The 23,135-nt window shown below is 38.8% G+C and overlaps 1 protein-coding gene across 1 annotated transcript in view; it reads right to left on the bottom strand.

The window, feature by feature from the left end:
* The window catches only part of LOC102686187 (extracellular matrix protein 2), a 30,902-nt gene extending 13,140 nt beyond the window's left edge, over positions 1–17,762 (bottom strand). Inside the window, exons 1-8 of the mRNA XM_006625613.3 lie at positions 17,473–17,762; positions 16,529–16,657; positions 14,574–14,794; positions 12,906–13,317; positions 12,429–12,544; positions 11,351–11,483; positions 10,204–10,361; positions 9,119–9,258 (exon numbers count right to left, since the gene is read on the bottom strand). Coding sequence (XP_006625676.3) covers positions 9,119–9,258; positions 10,204–10,361; positions 11,351–11,483; positions 12,429–12,544; positions 12,906–13,317; positions 14,574–14,794; positions 16,529–16,657; positions 17,473–17,650 — 1,487 coding nt within the window. The 5' untranslated portion in view covers positions 17,651–17,762. The remainder of the gene's footprint in view (positions 1–9,118; positions 9,259–10,203; positions 10,362–11,350; positions 11,484–12,428; positions 12,545–12,905; positions 13,318–14,573; positions 14,795–16,528; positions 16,658–17,472) is intronic.
* Positions 17,763–23,135: the final 5,373 nt, after the last annotated feature.

Below are 23,135 nucleotides of genomic sequence, written 5' to 3'. Positions count from 1 at the left end.
ACAGGAGTGGAAATGCTTCAATTTTTGTCAATGTACTGCTGAGTGGGGAGCTTGTCCTCAATTTGCAACAAAGTCGTTCTTCTCTTGAAACAGATGTCTCACCACATCACCACATTTCAGCTGCCCTCCTCTTACACTCACCATGATGTCTGCACACACATGTCTTCCTTTAGGTCTTTGAAAGACAAAACAGCAGGGTCAGGGAGCAAACCTCTCCCCCACTCTCCTTACTGTCACCTCAGATGTTCTCTTATCCACAGTAGTCAATGATTTCACCTTTAAACTTTCAACTTTAACCCTGAACAGACTCCAAGCAGATCATTTTAAGCAGAAGGTTAGCTACAGTCACTCTGCTGATATCCTCTCTGCTGATATGCTGGCTACTTCTTCTTTGTGACTCTCCTGCTGTGGCCATGAAAACAATTGAAAACAATTACACTTACTGTATGAATTAGCTGGTATGTGAAAAGTTTAAAAAGGTAATGCAATCCTTTACTTTCCAGTGGAATAGAAATATTTTGACACTGAACTGTATCTGATCTGGAAGCTTTCACCCTTCAGGCAGTTAGCCTATTTTATTTACAGTAAGTGAGACGGTAAGGAGCGAAGTGTGAGGGGAGATGGGAACAAAATTGCAAGACTTCTGTCTAGGACACACCCGTTGAATACTGCAGCTTTTCAGAACACTGAAACACTACTTCCTGTGCAGCTTTATGGAAGTATTACAGGAAAAGATTTAAATGCAGCAGACAATCACTAACAATTATGGAACCTACCAGAAGTCAACAAAAAGACACAAACAGTCCCTTGAATAATGTGTGAGAAATGCTGTTGACGATTCTGTAATTAATCGCGTTTGCTAGGAATCATCCTACATATTTTATTTTCACTCCTGTGAATGTTCCGAGCATTGTTTAACGCTTCCAAGAACTTGAACTTCTATGAAGGATGGATTTCACCTTGAAAAGTATTTGCACTTAAATTCCCCCCTACATGAAGGGATTAGCCTGGACCAGTCTGAGACATGGGTCAGGCAGAAGATGGCTGTGGTTTGAAGTTCAGCAAGGATCTCCCTCCCCACACCCAGAAACACATATTCTATCCCACTGGCTCTTCATCCCCAACAAGATGATTTCTAATTAAAATCAAATGCAGGCAAAACGCTCTGGGACTTTCTCACACCACAGGGCCAGCCTAATCCACTGGCATTTCCTTTAATAAAACAGCAGCGCTGGGAATAATGGGATGGGTGTTTTTCGAGAAAACAGGACATTTTTGTTCAAATTTATTTTCGCTACATGTTGTTAGATATTAAAAGTGTTTTGGTCAGAATTACTGAAAGGCTTGCAAAAATGTTCTACATATTCAGAACAAAACTTGTAGAGAGATATATTTTATCTGATTGCAATCATCCCTGTCTATTTACATTTAATTACACCTCTTGGAAATAATAACAGTAAATATGAGCATCAAACTTTACAGGATGACTTTAGAAGTTTCTTTTGATTCTGTTCAAAATCTGATCCAATTTCTAATTAAGAGTATTACATTTTTTATACCGATATAATGAAGCTGATTTTCTCAAACTACTGTATGATTGTGTGAAGAAAATGTAACTTTTCTCATTCCCCTGCTCAAAACCTCCATTCTTTAAGAGCTTTGAAAATCATACTGTCAGTTAGTTTGAAATATTGCCTGCTAGACATTCAAATATAACCCCCTAGGTACATACTTATATGGAAATAGGGTATCATTAGGTCAGAATCCAGCTAAAAAAGGTGCACATTTATCCATCCATAAGTCAGTCAATTAATATGACATTAGATGCACAAAACTAAAGGTAACACTATAGGGAATGGATGAACTTTTGATTTAAATTTGTTTTAATCAATATAGTCTGAGAACAGTAGCATTCCTTAGGAAAACACAACAATCCAGAATCTCTTACAAAAGTGCTATTCAGTGCTCAGATTCCCTGGGTGATACAGTATATGTTATGTTTCTCAGATCCTGCACCAGATTGAAAGGAGAAGCCCTAAATCAAAGTCTGGTTTTTATCCCACCAGGACCCGTAAAGGCAGCACATTTGTGATTCATGCCGTATCAGAAGTAGATCGCAGGGGATTTAGAAAACATATTCTGGCAAAACAGGGCTATTTAATAGTCTGTAGTAGCTTCCAGATCACAGCCTGCCTCCATAAGCCCAGAACCAGGACTGCTGAATCATTCATTTGATGGTACATTTTATAGTGAGTAGTAGTTTTATAGTAAGAGGAAAGAAGCTGAAGTATTACTAGCAGCTGAGCTAATCCCATCTAACAGCTAAGAACAGGATGCTGGCATACGTTACTGTAGATGTCTGGAACCAGAAAAGACCACATCACTCAGTAGCACTCTCTAGTTCCATAATCCTACTTTTATCCTAATTTTTTTCACAGATACCATAATCTAAAAAGAAATGTACTGCAACCAAACAGCATATAAATGGTGCTATTATATAGTCCCTTCCATCCCACAGGATCACAAAGATCTTTACATACTGTATCCATCCATCCATTTTCTAACCATTTCTTCCAAGGTTGCAGGGGAGCTGGACACAAACACAGACAATGTAAACACTCACACCAGCATCAAACTTCCAAGAAGCCAATTATCCCTCCAGTATGTATCTGGACTGTGGGAGGAAACCTAGAAGAAACCCACACAAACATACAAATTCCAAGCAGCCAGCACCCCAGGAACAACTGAACTCGGGTCCCCAGTGCTGTGAGGCAGCAATGCTAAGCACTGTGCCATCGTACTGTCTGATCTTTTACATATAGGATGAAAACCCATTTCATCCACCAGGATCATGCATGGTCATCATGCCATGAAGTGCCAATAACCCCTCTACACAGTGTATCTGGAGGAGAAGAGAGAAAAGGCCCACAATTAAGCCCACAATTACTGAATGTTAGTCAGGATACCAGGAATAACATCCTCATGCTTTTGAAAAGTGACATGGAATCTTTAATTAGTTAAAACTTTGCTTTAAAGTTTTATTAGGAGCTACAGCACACAGTCACCAGGCAACTGGCTTCAAGAACTCGAATCCAAATGGAAGAGCGCCACCTACTGGTCTGCCACAGGTACTTGAACCATTAACCTCCAGTACTGACAAAGCCAAGCCTTGAGTAGCGTCAGACATTTGAAAAGACTGGTCTACAAGATGGAGATGTTCCTGCCATTACAGATTGTTTAGGTCAGAAAAAGGCAAGTCAAAATGCTTTTTGACATCTGCTTCCTTTTATCTTGCACTGCACGCATGACTGAGCACTTGAGGCTATAAGGGCTCAATTAAAGCAGGAACTCTTCAAAAGAAAATAAGAAAAATCTTGCAGTGTATGTTAACTGTTTTGCTGAATTGAAAATAATGATGGGATAATAAACGTTCAAGGCATGCCAGGTGCATTGCTGAAACTGTCAACACAATGTTAGGCTGATGAACCATTACAAAATTAGGAAGGATAGAATGTCCTCCTGATGTATATCACACAGCTAATCAAAACTGGAAATGCCTTCAAAATGGTACTTAGTAAAGTAGAAAAATTTTAAGTGTTATATACAAAGTTGTATCTCCTTTAAAATCAATGATCCCGTAATACAGGCATTTAGAATGAAAACAAAACCTCTTACAGGTGTGTCTAATATCAGTACAGTGGTCTTGTTGCCTACATTATGAAATGTAATTAAGTAAAAGCAATAAATGTAAAAACAGAAATGTGTTGTATGCAGAAACTCCATAAAACAAGATAATTAATTGTTTGCCTATTGTGTTCCATCCATTAACAGTGATTTGATTCTACTCACAGAGCATATCAGAACTCTGAACAAAGGGCCAAGCCTTTTGAAATGAAGTGCAGCACACTTCTAAATTGTCACTTTTTAGTTAAAAGACACCAAGCCATGTCTGCGGTGAGCCCCGCCTTCCCTGGAGACCTTTGTCAAAAGACAGAATTTATATTGGCAGATTATGACAGAGCTGGACAAAGACAGTGTGTAACTAGAGCGGTCTAATTGTACTGTTCCTGAATTCAGAGCAGCCAAGTCAGTCATAAACACTGGTTTCTAGCAGCCAAATGAAATGAAAATAAAACAGCCTAGCCATAGTAACTCTACATCATGGTCTCCTGCCAGGGTGAATTTTCCAACACTGTGTCCTGGTAGACTGGACTGCCAAACTCCCATGAGCCCTCAAATATCAGCAAAAGAGCAGAGAGCTGGTCCATTGTTTCAGGACAGGCCAGGACTGAATTCTCATTGTTCCTCCTGAATCTGAGGATCAACTCATGGATGAAGTCTCCTCTCCAGGACTATGGCTAGGCTTTTCCAGGGAGGCCCCATAGTTGGAACACACCTTCAGTTCCCCTTTCTTAAAAATGGTTTGACATTCCAGAGGTACTATACCCATCTTCCATGTAACAGTGAAGAGGCATGGTAAGCATGACACCCCAGATTTGTCCAGCTGTTTCAACATCTTTGGGCAAATCTTTTCCATCCCTCCTGCCTAACCACTGCAAAGGCACTATACCACCACAACATTTATAGGTTCAGTCCACATCTGATTCCACATCCAGTCTACTTGGTTAAGGAAGTCCACATTTCATTAGTCTCAGGTCAATATTTTAATGCCATATCTGAAAACAAAGACACTTCATCCTAAGGTATTAAATAGTTTGCCAGAATGCCTCTATGGCCTTTCCATTAAAGGAAGCCACCATCTTGATCCAGGCTCATTACTGGGGGTCATGAGCCAAGATAGTCACCTGGTGATTGGACATTGCTGCAGAATGAGACACAGCTAGAGGTCTTGAAGGGAGAAGAGCTGTTAGGATAGGCTCTCTGTGGAGTTAGCCAGACATCTGAGCAGTCAGGAGACTTACTATATACTGTACTGTACTCCCTCACCAGTCATGGAGTAGGTCACTGTGAATACTCCTTTGGCTAATGTTGCCATGAGAAGATACTGACAGTGCCTCATCGACCATGGTAGAACATCACTGTAATAGTACACTTAATGTTAAGATTCCATTCATGAGACTGTTCAAAATGCCATTTGGTGTCAGTAGCAGTCTACTGTGGAGAAACAGTTTTGTTTTTCATGCTTTGGTAGATTTTGCAGGCAGTGCTGAGAAAGCCACAGCCCAGAATGTTAAAAAGAGTTAACTGTCATCTTAGCCACAGCCGAAATGCCTTTTAATTCAAGGCGTGCTTATTACTTTAAAAAAACTGCAGTGGTAGCTTGCATCAAGCACCACTTCTCCACTAAAGTAGGGGGGGGGGGAGAATAAAAATGAATCTTTCTCTCCAGTCCAAATGAAATATTTCTGTAATTTAACAGATGGCATATTCACATTCTAGCACTCACATTACTTTCTGAAATGTAGAATACCTTAAGCGTAGAGATTACCTACAGATCTTGTATTGCTGGTGAAAATGTTAGAGAATACTGCAGAACATCTACAGGGCTGGTGGAGCAGTAGTACTGTAGGTACCAACACTGCAATGACAGAAGGAAGCTACTGCAAATACTTCGCTGGATGCTATTACCAGTCAAGTGCAGATCCAGCTGTTCTAAAACAATGCTATAAGACAGCAAATGATGCTGATACACAGGCATTCACTGTAGCTTGCTGGATGATGGAGTTACAGGCAGTGTATTTTTGCAGTATATGCTGTACTTCAAAGGTAAAACTGCAAAAACACCATAGTAAGCTACACAAGTTTTCTTGCCACATGAGGATTCATTCTCTTGGTTGTTGTATATTTTTGGCTCTACAGCCAGCCCTCACACTCGCATAAACAACTCAGAAACATTCCCCTCCAGCGGACATTCGCTTACCACAGGCTGAATTGAAAACATCTCTTCATGTTCTAGTATTTGATTCTTTTCTGTGATCTTGAGGGTGTCAGACCTCATTTTTAAATTCGACACTAAAGTAATCTCAGTGATTCCTACACTAATATGAAGTGCTTGACAAGACAGATCTCAGTCATAAATTGCAATCAGTCTCTATTTCTTTTACAGTGCGTGGACCACTGTGGCTATGAAAGGATGCAGATTTGTTCCAGTGAATGTCTCCCCCTCCTGGTTGGCTAAGAACAGTACCTCAGGTTAAACGGCTTCTTTTTATCTTGTTATTTCTCCACCCTTCAATAATTTCCTAATAATTCTTCCCTACAATACTTCAGTTCACATCTGATCAAAAAGTTGGTGCATCTCTTTTACAGCTCTGAAGCCTGACAAACATGAAACTGGATAAATGTACAGGTTTCTGTTTTCATAACTAATTCTATTTAAAATATTTGTCTGATATTTGAGTAGTGAAAACTAAAGCTGATAATTCACTTTAATCACAATTTGCACTGCCAGCAATGTGCGCAACAACTAATTCTTGAATCTGTGATGAATATTTTGACATGAGACTTATTTCGATATTTACAGTATATTGTACAATTACAAGACACAAATAAACTTTCAGAAGTATTAAACAAGGCCCCTGTGTGAAGTTTGTCATCAGGAAATTTGGAATAGATCTCACAGCTTGGAGTCTGCTGATTTGAATCTGGACTGTACAGGAAAGTCTCCAGGAACGGGACAATAAATGACTTGATAGCATCTGTTGTTAACCAAAGGGATTTGTTTATAAAATGAATGTGTAGCGGCAATGCTTATTAATAAGACAGAATTAAGTGTTGCTGTGCTTTCCCAAATGAGGCCTCATCTCTCTGTTCATCTCTGTGGTGCAGCCACAGAGAAACTATTCATCCAGGCTGATTTAAAGATGTTTTCTTTTGATAAGGGACAGCTCCCAAATGGGGATGCACTTAGCTAAGCCTGGCTATCATGATCAATGGTCATCCATTGGCGCCTATCTGTCTAGGGAGTGCCAGATGGACATCTGGACTGCATTCCTAAGTGTCAGGAGTAAGTGACTCATATCTCACCTTGATCAACCAATCAGGGACTGGTAGGGCCGAGTAACCCACGTGGGACTCTGATGGGCATGAAACTTTCAGCCAATGAACGAGCTGAAGTTCCTCCAGGTAAAAACAGGCAACACAGAGGGCCTGAGAGACTATTGTGGACTTTTCTAAAGGGAATTCAAAGGAGAATTCCAGGGCAGGACGGCCCAGGAGCAGAAGGCTCCCAAGGGCAGGACATTCTCGCAGCGCGCCTCCTGACGATCCTGAGACTCAGCCCGGACAACCACGGAACGGCCAGTGTGTCCAAGTGCCAGAACTTTCCTTTGTTCTAAGAGTCTAGACCGGAGGTTGCCAGAGAGTAACCAGAGGATCCACCCAAGGTTAGCATCAGCAGCAGGCCTCGTGAACAGGTCAGAACTGTGGACAGCTGAATCACTATTCAGAACTAGCTCTTCATCAGGAACGAACCGGTCCTCTTCCTGACTTGCTGGGACCCACAGTCATCTTTTCTCCTGTGCGCAAACTTTGCTAGTTAAAGTCAACACTAACTAGATGGTCAGTGAGCATCAGCAGCGCACCGTCGCAAGCCGCACAGCACAGCCTGGCACTGAGCCAGAGAGCGTGGATTGGACAGCAACAGCCTGCAACTGTTTCTTTGTGCCCGCAGGAGATCTGAATCACCAGAGATTGGATGAGTATCCAACTTCAATGCATTACAGCTCGAGAATTCAATTGTTATCCCAACCAGTTGATATCAATTTAATTCCTAAGAGTTATGTACTTGTTTTGAGTATCCAATGTAGAAGGTGTAACCAAGTTAATTTACGAAACGGTCTAAATGAATGATATACTGAATGTATGTCCTCTTGATATGTGTAACACTTTGTAACTGATTGAATATACAGTATATCTTTTGTATTCTGATAACCCTCTCGATAAGATCTGTTAGGTTTACATGCATATTCTATGTATTATTAAATGTATCCTCGTGTATTAGTACCTGTGTGTGTGCGTTGTTTGAGTTATATTGCATGGTTGGATTCTAAAGCCTTCAAAAGAATCAATTTTGTGATTTACTGCTACAATTAATAATTGTCCCAATAAATGCACCAAACCCTACAGAACTGGTGCCTTCAGAGAGCACACTACAAATGTCACATACAAAATCCAGATGAAAGCGGTAATTTTTCAGTTCAATCTTCATCAGACAATATTGCATGGCCAAGTAATCAAAATAATGAAACACGTTAACAAAGGCAACCTTTCCAGTCATCCATCCATATTTCCAGGTCCAGTCATCCATCCATATTCTAACTTCTTTTTCCCATTTAGGGTCACGGGGGAGCTGGAGCCTGTACTGGTAAGCAACAGGCACAAGGCAGGATACACCTGGACAGGACGCCAGGTCATTGCAGGGCAGAGACACAGACACAACCACACACACACTCACACGAGGTCCAATATTCCAATTTACCTACCAGCATGTCTCTGGACTCTGAGAGGAAACTGGAGTTCTCAGAGGAAACCCACGCAAACAACAGGAAAACATACAAACTTTGTGAACATAACACCCAGGAACTGAACCCAGGACTCCAGTGCTGCAAACCACCAATGCTAACCCCTGTAAAATTGTTCTCCCCTTGGATATAATCTTTGGATATAAGTCTATAGTCCAAAAAACTACTAAAAGCTTTGACTTTCATGACCTCCTTTTGTCTATTATCTTTCATTATACCAGCTACAAGACCATTAAAATTACAGATGAGAGAGGGCCATTGTGCCCATAACATTTGTGTTGTGTCTGTTCTTCTTGTTCTGCCATACAATAGGAATCCTGTTTTTTCCATGTTGTCGTCTGGGCACTTGTGGATTTTGTGTTTTACCAATGAATTTCCTCCAACCAAGACATCAGCTCCACACACACAGCCTCAAAATCAGTGTCTACTGCACCTTAGATCAGCATAGATTTTTACTTTTAACTGTGCTTCAGACTCTCTACACACTGTGTCTGTGTTTTTAAAGGAGAGTCATAACTCATACACAGAGCAGACCAGTGGAATAATAATAAGACCAAACTAACTTGAGTTGAGGATTCCAGACAGAGAGCTGAGAGCACACCCAGTTTTGAGTTCTAAATGAAGCTGGTACTCACGGCAGGTGAATCCATGCTCTAGGAGCAATGCGGTTCTCTTGGATGTAATTGTTGCTCAGCACGAGAACCTTCAGGTTGAGAGTTTTGTTCAGAACTCCCTCCTGGATCTCCTCAATGTGGTTTTCATCCATGTGCAGCTCCTGCAGCAGCAGATGAAGGTTTCAAATCTGACCTCACATGGTAAACAATTCAGAATCCACAGCTCATTTCTTTATCATAACGGACTACTCATTCGTCTTTTTTTTTTGGGACGGTCACATTATTTGATGGCTTCTTGTGCCATCTGCTAAAAGAAACAAATAATTTTACCATCTCAGAAATATAGTTACAGTAGATTGAAACCTGTGCTTGATATATGGTCTCTTCATGGATTTCTGCAGCTTGAGTTTGGCAATTACTACTTTGCAGGTCCTCTGCTAAAATAAGAAGGCTCCAGCTTGTTCAAACTGTGGCTATTATTTCACACTAGGCGTTATATAACAACTGGTTTTAAAATCATTACAATCATCAATTAACTTTAAAAGGGCTTTTCTAACATACTAAGCTCTTCATAATCAAAGTCTTTCATTTCTTCATGATCTACCTATTCCATACGTCCCAGTCTCTCTTCAAGTTCTAACTCTCTGATTGTACACAAAACCAGCTGAAAACAGTTACTCTGGTGTTACAATCACTGTCTAAATGAATGCAATCCCATACACTTTCAGCAAGATGAAACATTCTAAGCTTAAATTTGTTTTATACAAATGTGTTTTTAATCAAGGCTGAACTTTCTTCTGTGTGCATGTTTTCTTGGTTTTAACTGCACAGTATTCTGTGATGCTCTGATGGGAAGAGCTCTATATTAAAATAAATGTAATCTAATGATTAGATTTAAATTAATTGAGGACAAAACCACAATAAAACAGAACTATAATCCCTAATATGGACATACATATACTGTATATCTTAATCGTTAGAGTTTAATTTTATCACTGGATTAAACTGTACAGTCTCTTCATAGTCTACTTGAAACATTACTACTTTCACCACCTTCATAAGGGGTTGTGCTTTTATTATTTCCTCAATTAAGGTGGCAGACAAACCTGTAGGGAGGGAGGAAGACCAGGAGGGATAGTCCTGAACCTGTTCTCATCTAATCTCAGGTAGATGAGCTTCTTCAGTGGTCGGAAGGCCAGAGGAGACACGTTACCATCATGTAAGTCATTCCCCTCAAGCTCCAATGTCAACAGCCTTGAGGCACCTGCAAAACACACCCACTTCATTAACAAAGGGTATGACAGAGCAATCAGCTATTATTTCTCCCACATACTGTACTCAAGGGGGTCTCTGTCCAGAGCAGTGGTTCCCAGCACTGGTCCTAGATGAACACTGGGTCCAGTTTGGGGAATTCAAGTTCGGGGAATCAAACCACAGACTATTGATTTGATTTCAGTTTTCTGTTTGGGACATATTTGTAAATTTGCCTGGACTTGTCTTTGGTTTCAACCCATTACCAATTTCAGAGTTTCAGAACTACTGGGGTGCACTGTCTGAAAGTTAAGCAACTGGCCCTCTCCAGAAGGAGAAGAACGCTTATTGCTTTGTGTTTGGTGGGGAGATTTACACAATATTTTCTCAACTATCAGTGACACTGCTATTGATAAAGTAACTCAAATGACTAAATGTGTTGTATTTCTTGTCCATAGGCTCCTGCTGCCCCGCTACCCTGTATTGGATAATACGGTTAGGATCGTCGTCCCTCCTCTTAAGGGCGCTCTGACCTTTCCCCCTTGGCATTTGTTTGCTTGTGCCATGCCCCCCGAGCACCGGATCACCGCTGTCACGTCCCCCTGTCTGTCAACCTGTCCTGATCCTCTTTGTCTTTTCCCTGTAGTCCTTCTCCACTTACTTCCGGATTATACCGTCTGCATAGGGTCCTGAACTACGCTTCACGTAGGAAAGGGATGAATTTTCCTTGTCAAAATGTGTATCTCCCTGTTTTTCTTTTTTTCATTCATATTACTAAAAAAGTTTACATCGTGTATCTCTAAAAGAAGTGTATGGGATCAGTTTTGTTCTGTAACTGCTTCTGTGCTTTCAATGGGGAAGGGGTTGAAATACAGTACATTTAAATACAAATAAAGAATAATTAGATAAATACAATAACATTTTGTTCACACAATTGCCTACATACGCTATGCATTATTACTATTCTACTTTATTATATATTATATTATTCACAAAAGATACCTTTGAAGCTCTGTGGGGTCAAATCATTTATCTTGTTGTCATTCATCTTCAGCTCTTCCAACGATGCCGGCAGCTGAGGGATTTTTGTTATTCGATTCCCATCCAGGTTCAACCTCTTCAGTTTAGTTAGATTCTATAGCCAACAAATTATAAATATTCTTACTGGTATGGAGTGTGAGTTACTTATTGTCACTTACCGTACCACATTAATATGAAAGACAATGGTTAGTTACACAATAAGTACCTACTGTATGTAATGTTATCTAACCAGATTAGTCATTGAAAGCAAATTTTCAACTGACAATAATGGCTTAGAATAAAAACATTAATACAGCAAGGCCTTTGTCCAGGACAGGAGCAAAGTAACATGCTCAACAGTACCCCATCTGGAATTTGAATCCACAGCCTTCTTAGTTAGAAATATAAAACCACAACCACAAGTCCATTCGTTGCACATACTGTACATTAACACACATAATACATTGCAAAGTCCATCTTTGCACATACTGCACAGTCTTCACTGTGGAACCATAATTACAATATTTGGATTTGATCATATCAGTAAAGAAAAATACAGCAAGTAATGTGCAGGTTAGCTCAGTTGAAAAGAAATTATGCAAGACAAAGTAAAAAAGTTTATAAATAGAAGGATCAATGATTTTTTTTTTAATTTCCTGGAGATTTGTCATGGTGAGAACAAGCAAGTGACACGGGTACAGTTTAGCTCTCATTTGCTTGACAGCAGTTCATTCACAAAAAGACCCTTTTAAAAATTAAGAGCATACATCACCAAGGTAGAATTAAGGTTATGCCATTAAAAAGCTGCACTTCAGCATGTGGAACAATGGAAAACCAACACTAAGTAAGTGATGAAACAAGAGAGCTAAGACAGCAGTAGGTTTTTTTGTAAATCTACGAGATTGCAGTTTACAAAATGCATGAATTGTAATTACAATTAACAAAGTTTCAACAAATGGTTTGGCTACAACCTATAACATTTTCTGTGGGGGGTTCTCAGTGGCCTAGTGCAGCATGTACAGTATAAGAGAAATGGTGTCATATCTGAGTACAGGCTTACCCGAAACAGGTCAGGATGCAGAGAGGAGTCATTCAGCTTGTTCTTGCTGAGATCCAGCCACTCCAAGTTTGGCAGTCCTGCAAACGCCCGTGCCGGAATCTTGGATATTGCATTCTCTGACAACAAACAAGAATGTACAGGTTTAGATCAGCGCACACACTGATTCTTAACTCTTGTGGTATTATTTGATGTTTTCTTGCTTATTTTATTTAAAGCAATGAGACACAGTATGTATAGTAATCTGCAGATGTAGGTTAAACAAAAATTTGTTTTTGATTGTCCCATGCTCATTATTGAATACTTTTTGAAATATGACCTTATTGAATAATACACACAGTATTAAAGATTAATCATGGGCTATAAGCAGTCTGATGTTTCCATCTTGTGTATTAACTTACTGTACATAAGATCCTGAGTACTAGGCACCTCTGTGGTGTAACATAAATGAAGTCCCAGAATTAAGGCACGTCCCCTCACCTGCCAGGTAGAGAATCTTGATGCCAGGGTCTTTCAGAATGGGCACATGGGTCATCCTTGAGTTGCTGCAGGCAATGGTAGTATCTGACAGCAGGCAGCCTATGGGCAGTGACTCCATGATGCTGGTCCTGGTACTGGGGTGCCAAGGGTCACCGGGGAGTGGGCGCCCAAGGAACCAGTCGTCCAGCTTATCGTAGACCTCATCGAAGTTATCATCAATGTCATCTAAGTCAACTAGCCGGCGCCGGCTTTCGAGACGGACCTCCTGGGTAACAGTCGACCTGTCAAGAGCCCTTTTGGCATCTGTCATCCCCCTGCTACTTCCTTTTCTCTTCTCTGGGGCGGGTCTCACCCCCTTCCCCTCTTGAATCTTCCCTGTTTCCGGTTTCTTTCCCATCTCCTGTTTCCCCACCTGTTACGAGCAGGAATGTGAAAATGGTCATGTGGACATCCTGGAAGCTCTGAAACTGCAGCTAGCATTTTCCAGCTCTTCTCTTGAACTACAGAGATCATTTTATTTAAATTAACAGTACCATTTAAGTTAAATTAAAGTCTTGTTCACTGAAATCCTCTTGTTTCACTGTCTCTGTTAAATTGCCCTTGCCCTTACTTCCATCCATCCATCAATTCATCATTTTATAAATTCCTGCAAGCTATTTAGTCAATCTTTTCTGATCTTTTAGAACAAGAAGCATATTTGAAAAATGACATTCCAAATCCTGAGATATTTAGTACCGCTGCATTCCAATCTCTTTTTTTAAATACTTTAAGGGATGGTGCAATTACAGTACTTCAGGCTTCACTTCTGGAATAGCATTTGTTTTTAAATGCTTCCTGTTCTATGAAAAGCAAAGGTGTAGTATCTCATGAGTGGCTTTATATATCTACAGTATGTACCTTTCGAACAAATTGGCCGAAACGAATGTGTCACGGTCGACATCCTCTCTTCCAGGAGGTGCTTTAGTCCTCTCTAGATAGTCCTTTTAATTATTACTTCCTGGTGTGTCTAGTTAAGTCTCTTATTTAAGTTGTCTTCCCCTCCAGCCTTCGGGGCTCAGCTTTGGAAAATGGTTGTCTCATGGCCCGCATACCACCAGATTTCACAGGGACGTTTGAGGGCACAGTCCAGTAATAGTCAACCTAACCTTCTGAGCTTGGGGCCTGGGACGAAGCCCCATAATCCTGGTTCTTGTTTTTCATGGGTTTCCAGATAATGTACATATGGACTGTTTCCAGATTCTCCTGTGGACCTCCCTGGATTTGTTGCTATGGATACTTACACTTCACTTCTGCATGGACTTCCCTATCATCACTGTGAGCACCAATAAACCTTGTGTGTGCCTACCCTCAACTCTGTTTCCTATTCTTTGTTTGCTGCCTCGCATAAGGTCTTAAAACACTCTTTCCGCGGGAGCCTGACCCGGCAACCATTACAGAATGTCTGTGACCAATTGAAAGCATTGAATTATGACATGCAATTCACAGAAACTCATATAAAGCAGACTACATGCTTACATATAGAAGAGTGTTTTACTCTTGTCACTCTTGATCTGGAACTTACAGTAATACAAATGCAATAATCGTGAAGGTGAAGTTGGCCACTTAGGAACTCTACTCCTAATTTTCAAATGCAAATAACATATTCTGGTTAGATTGACCCTGACTGACCTCTTTCCCTTGAGTGGAAGTGGCTTCTTGCCTCTTTGTCTTGGCATCTTGGCTTTTCTTGGTGGTGTCTGGTTTGGGTGAACTGATGACTTGCAGCAGTTTGCCATTCTTGTACATTTTTCTCCTGGTCTTCGCCTTGGCCTCCTCCGGCTTGGATGTTTGCTTTGCTACTTCTCCGGGGATTTTTACTTTCTGTGCAGGAACCAGAGGGTCCTGAGGGTCTGTAAAAGGGTTGAATTAAGCGTCTGCACCAAATTCCTTCTTTCAGTCATACCAAGAAGTGATTTGTTAATTTTCAGATGTGTAAGCAAAAAGAAAAATTACAATCCAACATCTTAAAGTTGGATTGTAGTGATCATTAATACATGGTCAGCATGGACATACAAATACTTCTTTTGGTAGCACTTTGGTGTTAGTGTGAGTGAAATGACTTGACAGCAGAAATTAACAATACAGTTCAAGCTCTTCTATATGTTAAAGTATTTTGAGAGCTCTAAGATTATGCCACAGTGAATGTACAGTACTGTACCTTACAAGAATATTCTACTCAATGACATCACATTTAATGTCAGTATAAACTTTTTTATTTAAAACTGTAAAGATCAAATAGAACATTGTTGTACAGTAAATAAAAATCTGTGAAGGACATACACTAAGTGAATGCATAATTATTCAGCTTCCTAAGATAAGGCTTGGTAGAAGTTATTATTGCTGTCAGTCTTTTTGTATAGGTTTCTATCAGCTTTTCACAGTTGTTCCAGTTCTGACAAGTGTGTTGATGATTGTTGATGGACTATAGTCTTTAAATATTACTGTAGCTTTTCTTTTGGATTCAATGAATTCAGGACATTGACTGATCCATTCAAGGACATTCTCTTTCTTTTTATCAAACCATCCCAGTGTGGCTTTGACCTTGTGCTTCATGTCATTGTTTAACTTAAATGGAAATGTTCCATCCAGTTTTAGATTCCTGAGTGAATCATGCAGGTTTTTCTCTAGGATTCAGTTGTGCTCTGCTCAATCATCACTCAGTTCCAGATGCTTCTCACCACTCCCTGCTGATCAGAAGGATCCTAATAACATGCTCCACCATGCTTGACAGGATAGTGGGCAGTGTGCTATAACAGTCTTGCACCAGAGACAAAGGTTTATGTTTAGTCTGACCATCATACCTTCTGCCACATGTCTGCAGTATATCCTATATGAGATTTAAGATGACTACTATTTCAGATTTTCAAGCTTTCAGAATTGCTGTGACAAAAGAGGTTAAATTCTTGTACATCTGAGAAACTTCTAATTTTTTAAAATCCAATTTCTGGCCTACTATCAGCATTTTTAGTATTATCAGTTTAGAGTAGACTGTGAAGATGATCAATATTATGTTCTATACAAGAATGAGGCATTACTTTCTCTGAACCATTTCTAAAACTCTGTTGCTTCTTCACATCTGAAGCATCTGAAGCAGCCAAAGTTGTGTTTCTTTTCTTTATCTTTTTGCATGGAATGCACCTTTATCATTCACTGCCTTAAAGTATTTTCTATTTTTCCTGAGCAGAAAGCGTGGGGGAGAGAACAATATTATTCACTCTTTTCTCTATTATTCACTATAAACATCAGTTCCTAGATTAAATATTTCTATATATAATATAGATCATTATATATGTAATAGATCATTAATATATTTACATTATTGAACACTAACACCAAATGGTTAAAAGTCAGCTCATGTAACAAGCCCAGCCTTGCAGCTGTATATATTTCCTAGTAAAATAAGGACATACTGGACTGCCACATTATAAAAGAGAAGACAGTTATGTATAGTAAAAGGCCACTGAAAACACAAACAACACAGAGAATGCATTTTCATTTTGATCTTTCCCACCATGACATAATGCTTGAGCAGTGAGGCTTTCTACAGAGTTGTGTCGATCAGCAGATGTCGTAGGCAGGCCTACCTGTAGTTCTGCAGGGGATGCTGTTACAGGTGACTCTCCCTCTTTCACAGAAGCAGATGGAGCAGGGGACGGGACTCCACACTGCCCCCTCAAACATGGCCATTCCATTGACCAGGCAGTGGCTGGTGCCTATAAGACCAAGAAAGATATAACAAGTCTTTGCAGATCCCACCACTGGCACAGCAGTTACTGTACAGTAGGTAGTTAAAGGTATTTAATGTAAACAGGAACTTTTGAAGATACAGTAAGTTGTTATGCTTTGAACACCTGAGCAATATTAAAAATAAGAATGATGCTCAGGTGCCTGGCACTGCCATTTGGGTTTATAGAATTTGAGCAATTTTAATGGGTCTCATTGTTTAGGGACAGATTCCAGAAATATTGTTTTAACAATATGGTTATTCTTGACTGCATACAATTGACAGAATTGTTTGTGTACAGAAGTTTCTCACCTGTTGTATTTATTCTTAATGTCCACTAATTATAACACTTTTACTGTAATGAATTAATGGTTATTTAATTAACGGTTTTTAGGTAAATGTTGATATACTTTTGTCTATGAGATAAGTCAATAATATACAGTATGCATTGGGGCTAGTATTTTATAATTTAACCTAATGTAAGTTTCATATTATTAGGAAAATTCATAACTGCATAAGAATAAAATATCACAATTGCGTTACCTATTTTGGAATCTAAAAGCAAGTAAAACAGTCATCTGAGGTAAATGCATTACCAACAAAAATGGGATCCATTTAAGCTACAAAGTAGAATCCATGAAATATACAGTATTTCACAGTGAACAGCCTCTCTCTGCATTAAACTAAGTGCCAATTATGCCCCAAATAAATAATGCAAAGATTAAATACACCACACAACAAAAAAACAATTTTATCTCCTCTCAAACGTCATAAATTGTCTTCCTACAAATGATATATACTCACCAGAAAAGATGTTCAGGTGTTGCCCAGGCATGATGGTTGATGGTGCTGTAGCCATGGCAACCCTTGCTGGATTGCCCGAGATCCTTTGTGAGTTCTGGGCCTGCTGTTTTCCCTCAGCCCAGCTCTTGTCAAGAAACATGACAACGCAAACCCAAATGCCAAACAGAACTGTCCCCATCTTTTACTCTGTATGCGTGTCTCTTCTCTGTGTCCTAAACAAGCAGACTAAGGACTGGAATGGTTCTTAAATGCTCTCTAGAAGTTTTTTTCCACACAGGAGATAAAGAGAGAAGGTATGAGGGGGAGTGAGAGGGAGGAACGAAGAATATGGAGGAGGGAAAAAAAGAAAAACACTTTAAACAAAGCCCCTCTTTCATTCCTTTAAAAAAGTACCTACCTCTTCCCACCCTCTTAAATAAACAAGCAGGAAAGTTAGGTTTCAGTGGAGGATGATGTCATAAAAATAATCATGTAAAAAATGATTAGCCCAGAAAGTGGACAAATTTACCCTCAACATCCCACCTAAAAATGTGTGTCACATCTTTTAATAAGATTGGTGGAAGTCAATCTTTTCTGATAAAAGAAACCAAACAGACATTTGGAGACATCCCAGCCTGGCCACACGCCACTGGAAATGTATATTTTGAAAAGCAGGAGAGGGCAGTTTTTGAGGCCTAGGGGAATGAAAAGGTGCTTTGTGCCCCTGACACCAAAGGCCTAGCCATTGCTGTATGGTCTGGTCAGCGCAGCTCAAACTATAAAATAAGCAGCCAAGCATATCTGAAAGCACTCAAAGTTTTCTTTGAAATGTAAATCCTGTTTCAACAGTTTCACATTTTTACCTTCCAAAAAGTGGGTTTTTAATTTTTTGTCCTGTGCTTTGTGCAGTCAAAGTAAGACACAGTGATTCACTCTATTTGGATGAGCTGTGTGTACAAATCAATATAATTCTGCTTGTCATGCTGTGGGTCTCATTGCGAACTGGTATAGTGAGCGACTTGCAAAAAAGGATTGCAGCCACCTGAGAAAAGCATACCAAAAGACAATATTGTTTCTCATTACTCATAACACAATTACTTTTTCATTGTTTATAAGAAAATACCTTTCTGATTTTCTTGTGGTTACTGATCTGGTGTTTAAACCAGTGACAAAGCAAGGGTTCAGATTCTAGTGTATTCTGTCATGATACTACTGTACATCATGTGTGCTGTGGTTGCCTGTGGTGTCCTTCGGGCTGTTAATCTGCATTACTTAGTACTGCTCTCTGCAGGTTCTTCAACTGCAAATGTGAGTGTAATGTTCCATAATACATAATAAAATTGTTATAAATATTATCGTGCTTAATAAAGCCATCTCTGAAATACATAAATATAAAAAAACAGTTCAATCCTTTTTAGCCTTTTGTAAAGACACACTGACACATGTTCTCTGATGTCATTTACTAAAGTTCTGCTTTGAAAGACCTTTTGAGCCACAATTTACAGTATTTTGAAATAACACACTACCGAGAAGTACAAAGACATGTACCATACAGAGCCCTCCCAAATAAAAGCATAAAAATGCCTATTTTTTCACAACACTGTAGGCATGTTTGGTGCCCATTTCAGAATCCCTAGAAAGCACAAAGGCAGAAAATAAGATATAATAAAATAAGATTCACATTCTCAGTGCAATTCAAAACGCCATACAAGTTTGTTTTGTTTTTTGCAGTAATTTAACAGGTTTTTGATTAATCGACCTATCTAATATTTTTTTCTTTCTCAAATAATTTGGTTTTTTGTATGTATTTGACATAATAACAAAAAGCAGTGCATTTGGTGCATGAATGGGTACATTATAGTTAGGACTAATTTAACTTTGTAAAAAGTGCATTTTTTGTATTTTTCTTTTTTCTGGTGTGAGTGAAGGGATTAATCGGTTACAAAAAGCTGGCTTTAAGCCCTTACATTCACGTCTTCAACAGTGTTTGAGAGAAAAGGGGAGTCAGAGAACCTGTGTTATAACTGAGCTCTGAGGTTCATTTCTTTGTATGAATGGCAGTAGAATACAGAGCACAAAAAGGTATCTCCAAAATGGAAACAGTCTGAAACAAGACAATAAAGAAATAAACAATACCCTCATCTCAATACCTCTCTTCACCTGGTGGATCTGTTTTTAAGACTGTGTGAAAAACTTAAACTTTGTGTGAAACACTACGCTCCCAGCACTACAGTAACCTCTGAGTCATTTAAAGAGATCAAACAGCAATAACTATTTTAAAAACTAGCAAAACATAATGATTTGCTTTTTTATGTACAGTAATTGTTCTCTCCACTCAGAAGTGACTAGAAACCTAAACGTGAACCTAAACAAATGAGAGACACACAATTCTCACCATACAATCCTTTTACGATATTATGAATGTTCATATACAGTAGTATGGATACGTAACAAAATGTTGAATAAGTTGCGTCAGCATGCATAGGCTACAAAAGAACAGGTTTTGAATTAATTATTTATTCCATGCTGAAAGGAAAAGAAAGTGACATGTTTCCCCTATGAAGAAGTTACATTGTGTCTATTTTCTTTTTCTTTCAGTGTCGACTAAAACTTTACGTATTCCCATAGAATAAGTTTTCTGATAAGATATTACTAGAAGTAATCATAATATGTTGTCCACACAACATTGATCAATAAGACTATATCGTAAAACTACAAGTTCTCTGACCAACTGAAACTGGTTGATGAAGAAAACTGGCCTTATCTAGTTGCAGGGACAACAAAATGAAGTACCAGGACTAGGACAATACTAACAAAATTTGTCATCTTAAATTGGTCTATCAAATGAGAAAGGCTAGGTGGACTTTAGGACATCATTCAACCGGGTGCTATGTGTTATTCCGCAGATAGAACTTAGTTTTACCAGGCCGGACCTTGTAGGAATGGAATGACAGCTAGTTTTCCACTAGATGACGCCAAAACGCCTCTCTCATTTTCTTTTTCTGTAAACAGTTAATAAAAAAACAAACTGGTAACTGCTGAACAGGTAAAAATGATTGATTTCCTGTTCTAGGCTATTGATCACTGTAGATAAAAGATACAATACTATCTGGTGAACAACAAAGCCATGAACAATGACTGTTTTTTACACCTTTTTTACTCAATTCTATCATTAATTCAAAATTGTGATATTGATATTGATAATTGTGATTGTTTTTTTTTTCATTCTGTGTTTAGAGGTTCTTTGAGGCTTGCACCTTTTGAACAAAATCACAATTTGGGATACAGAACCATAAGTAAGAATGCAAAATAATCACAAACAGTAAGAAGAACAGGCTAAGTAAAGCTAAAACTTGACTATATTCTGAGTGACGCCTTCGGTGTGTCAAGCTGAATTTTCAGTGACCCCAACATAGCAGCCTCAACAATGTGGTTAACAGTTTATTCTAAGCACAGAAAAAAAAATCTCGGAATAAAAATGGTGTTCAGTTCAGTTTAAGGGCGGAATTTAATTTGAACTTGTTGCCATTTTTGCCCTTATGTTCTGTTTGCAGAACCTAGGGTCGGCCTTATTTGTTCCTTCTTGTTTTGTCGGAAGTGGTATTGCACGGTCACATAAATAAACGTGGGGAGGGCAGCTCAACTGTGTCATGTCTGACTTGACTGTTTGTTGATCTTGTGAGGCAATGGCAGCTAAACAGGAAATGAAAACTGAACGCCCTCCATGTGGCCTACTGAACACATGACCAGGAAAGTGGAGGAGAGTGCACTGTACTGATTGTCAGACCTGGCCACAGGAAGTCGTGAGTGTGCATTCCTGCTGGTGCTTCACTTGACCATGGAAATGATGCTGTTGCAAAATAAACATCCTAACAGAAATAAATATACACACAGTAACATCGGCTCTGCATAAGGATGTCATTCAGTTGATTTTCAAAAAATGTCCCCTTATTCCTTATATACTGCATTTGTCTCACAGGTAATGTCTCAAAAGATAATGTAAAAAACTGCTTATTAAAAATTTAATAAGTAGTCTGTTTACTTTGTAAATACATGTATTTAATAATTACTTTCAACATTCTAACATGGTAAGGATATATTACAGATACTGAATTTGATATAAGGATAACAAGCATTATACTTGAATAAAGGAATAAATAAATAGAAAAATCACATTCTATGCAAGAGATAAAACATTGAGAGACAACACAGTAGAGCAAAAATGTACAGATTCCGACAACATGCTATTTTTTAGGATTTTTGAGAAGTGTTTAGGGCTTATTCAGTGTAAAAGGGTTCATTTGGCATTTGAGCAAAGTCAACCCCTTGAACTCTGGAGGGCATAGAGGTCTCTGCTGTCTGAGGAGAGGTGCAGAGTACTGTATCTCTGGAGCCAGAGAAGATCTCGGATGACTATGATTACAGTACATACCAGAGTGGACAGGGCTGCAGTAATTAATAATATAACATCAAGCTTCAATTTTAAAGCAAGGAAGCACAGCTAAAGACTGGCAAGGCCCTTGTTGACGTTACACGGCGAATCATTCTAGAATACACAAATTATCATTCTAAACATAAAATATAATGCATATAATACAATATTTAATGACTGGTTGCGATGAAAATGCATTTTTAATCGTTACAAAAAATTCCAATCTACCCAATCAATGCCTTACAGGCCACACGAGAGCCTAGTCCCTTCACATTATAGGTGGCTTCTCACCGTCCATTTCTCTCTAAGGAATTTTAGTCACTGTTAGCCTCGACTCCTTCATATTGCTCCTATCACCTATTCCAGGTTTCCCTGTGTAGCCTGGTCTATTTATGTGACCGTGCGATACCGTTTCTGTCAAATTAAGAATGAACAAATGAGGCTGACCCTAAGCTCTGCAGACAGACCATAAGGGCATGAACAGCAACATACTCATTTAAGCATATGCATGAATATTATGTTTTAACCCAGTTTGACTGTAAATTACATTTCTAATAAACTCATTTTTCCTTCTTTTACTCTTAGTAAAAAGGATCTTTTTAGTATCTTCTTACCTAGTATCTTAATAAGGTAAGTTAATGATGATCAGGAAATGATTATGTTTTATATCTTACTCACAGAGAAGTTGTCTGTGGAGAATTTTTAGTTGGCTTTGCCCTTTTCTGCTTTTAAATTGAAACCTAAAAACATCGCCCTCTAGTTGTGGAACTGAATATTCTGAATTTAGGACCAGTTTTTGAACAAGGGCAAATAGAAGGTTTATTACAAATGTACACTAGGCTGTAGTAAAATGTTAATTTCATTTTTATTATTTGTCATTTGAAGACTAAGAAAGTGGTTAAGACCATCACAGTCACCCTCATTTGTTTATGTGGAGTCAGAAAGTAAATAAATGCTAAAGAGAATAATGCAGGTGGATGCTGCACATTGGTGGTGGTGGAGGGGAGTCCCCATTACCTGTAAAGCGCTTTGAGTGGAGTTTCCAGAAAGTGTCAGCAATTATTATTATTATTATTATTATTAATAATAAGAAAAACAAGAATAACTTTTCTATATAACATTCTTCAATATTATGAAAACAATGTTTAATAAAAGTGAAAATTCTAAAGAAGTATTGAATTACCGTATACATATATATTTTTTTCTAATATTTTTCTTTAAATGTTAAATCTGAAAAGTTACTACAACTACA

Source organism: Lepisosteus oculatus, chromosome 2 (genome assembly GCF_040954835.1).
Source record: "Lepisosteus oculatus isolate fLepOcu1 chromosome 2, fLepOcu1.hap2, whole genome shotgun sequence".
NCBI lineage: Eukaryota > Metazoa > Chordata > Actinopteri > Semionotiformes > Lepisosteidae > Lepisosteus > Lepisosteus oculatus.
This window is presented reverse-complemented; position numbering and strand designations above follow the sequence as displayed.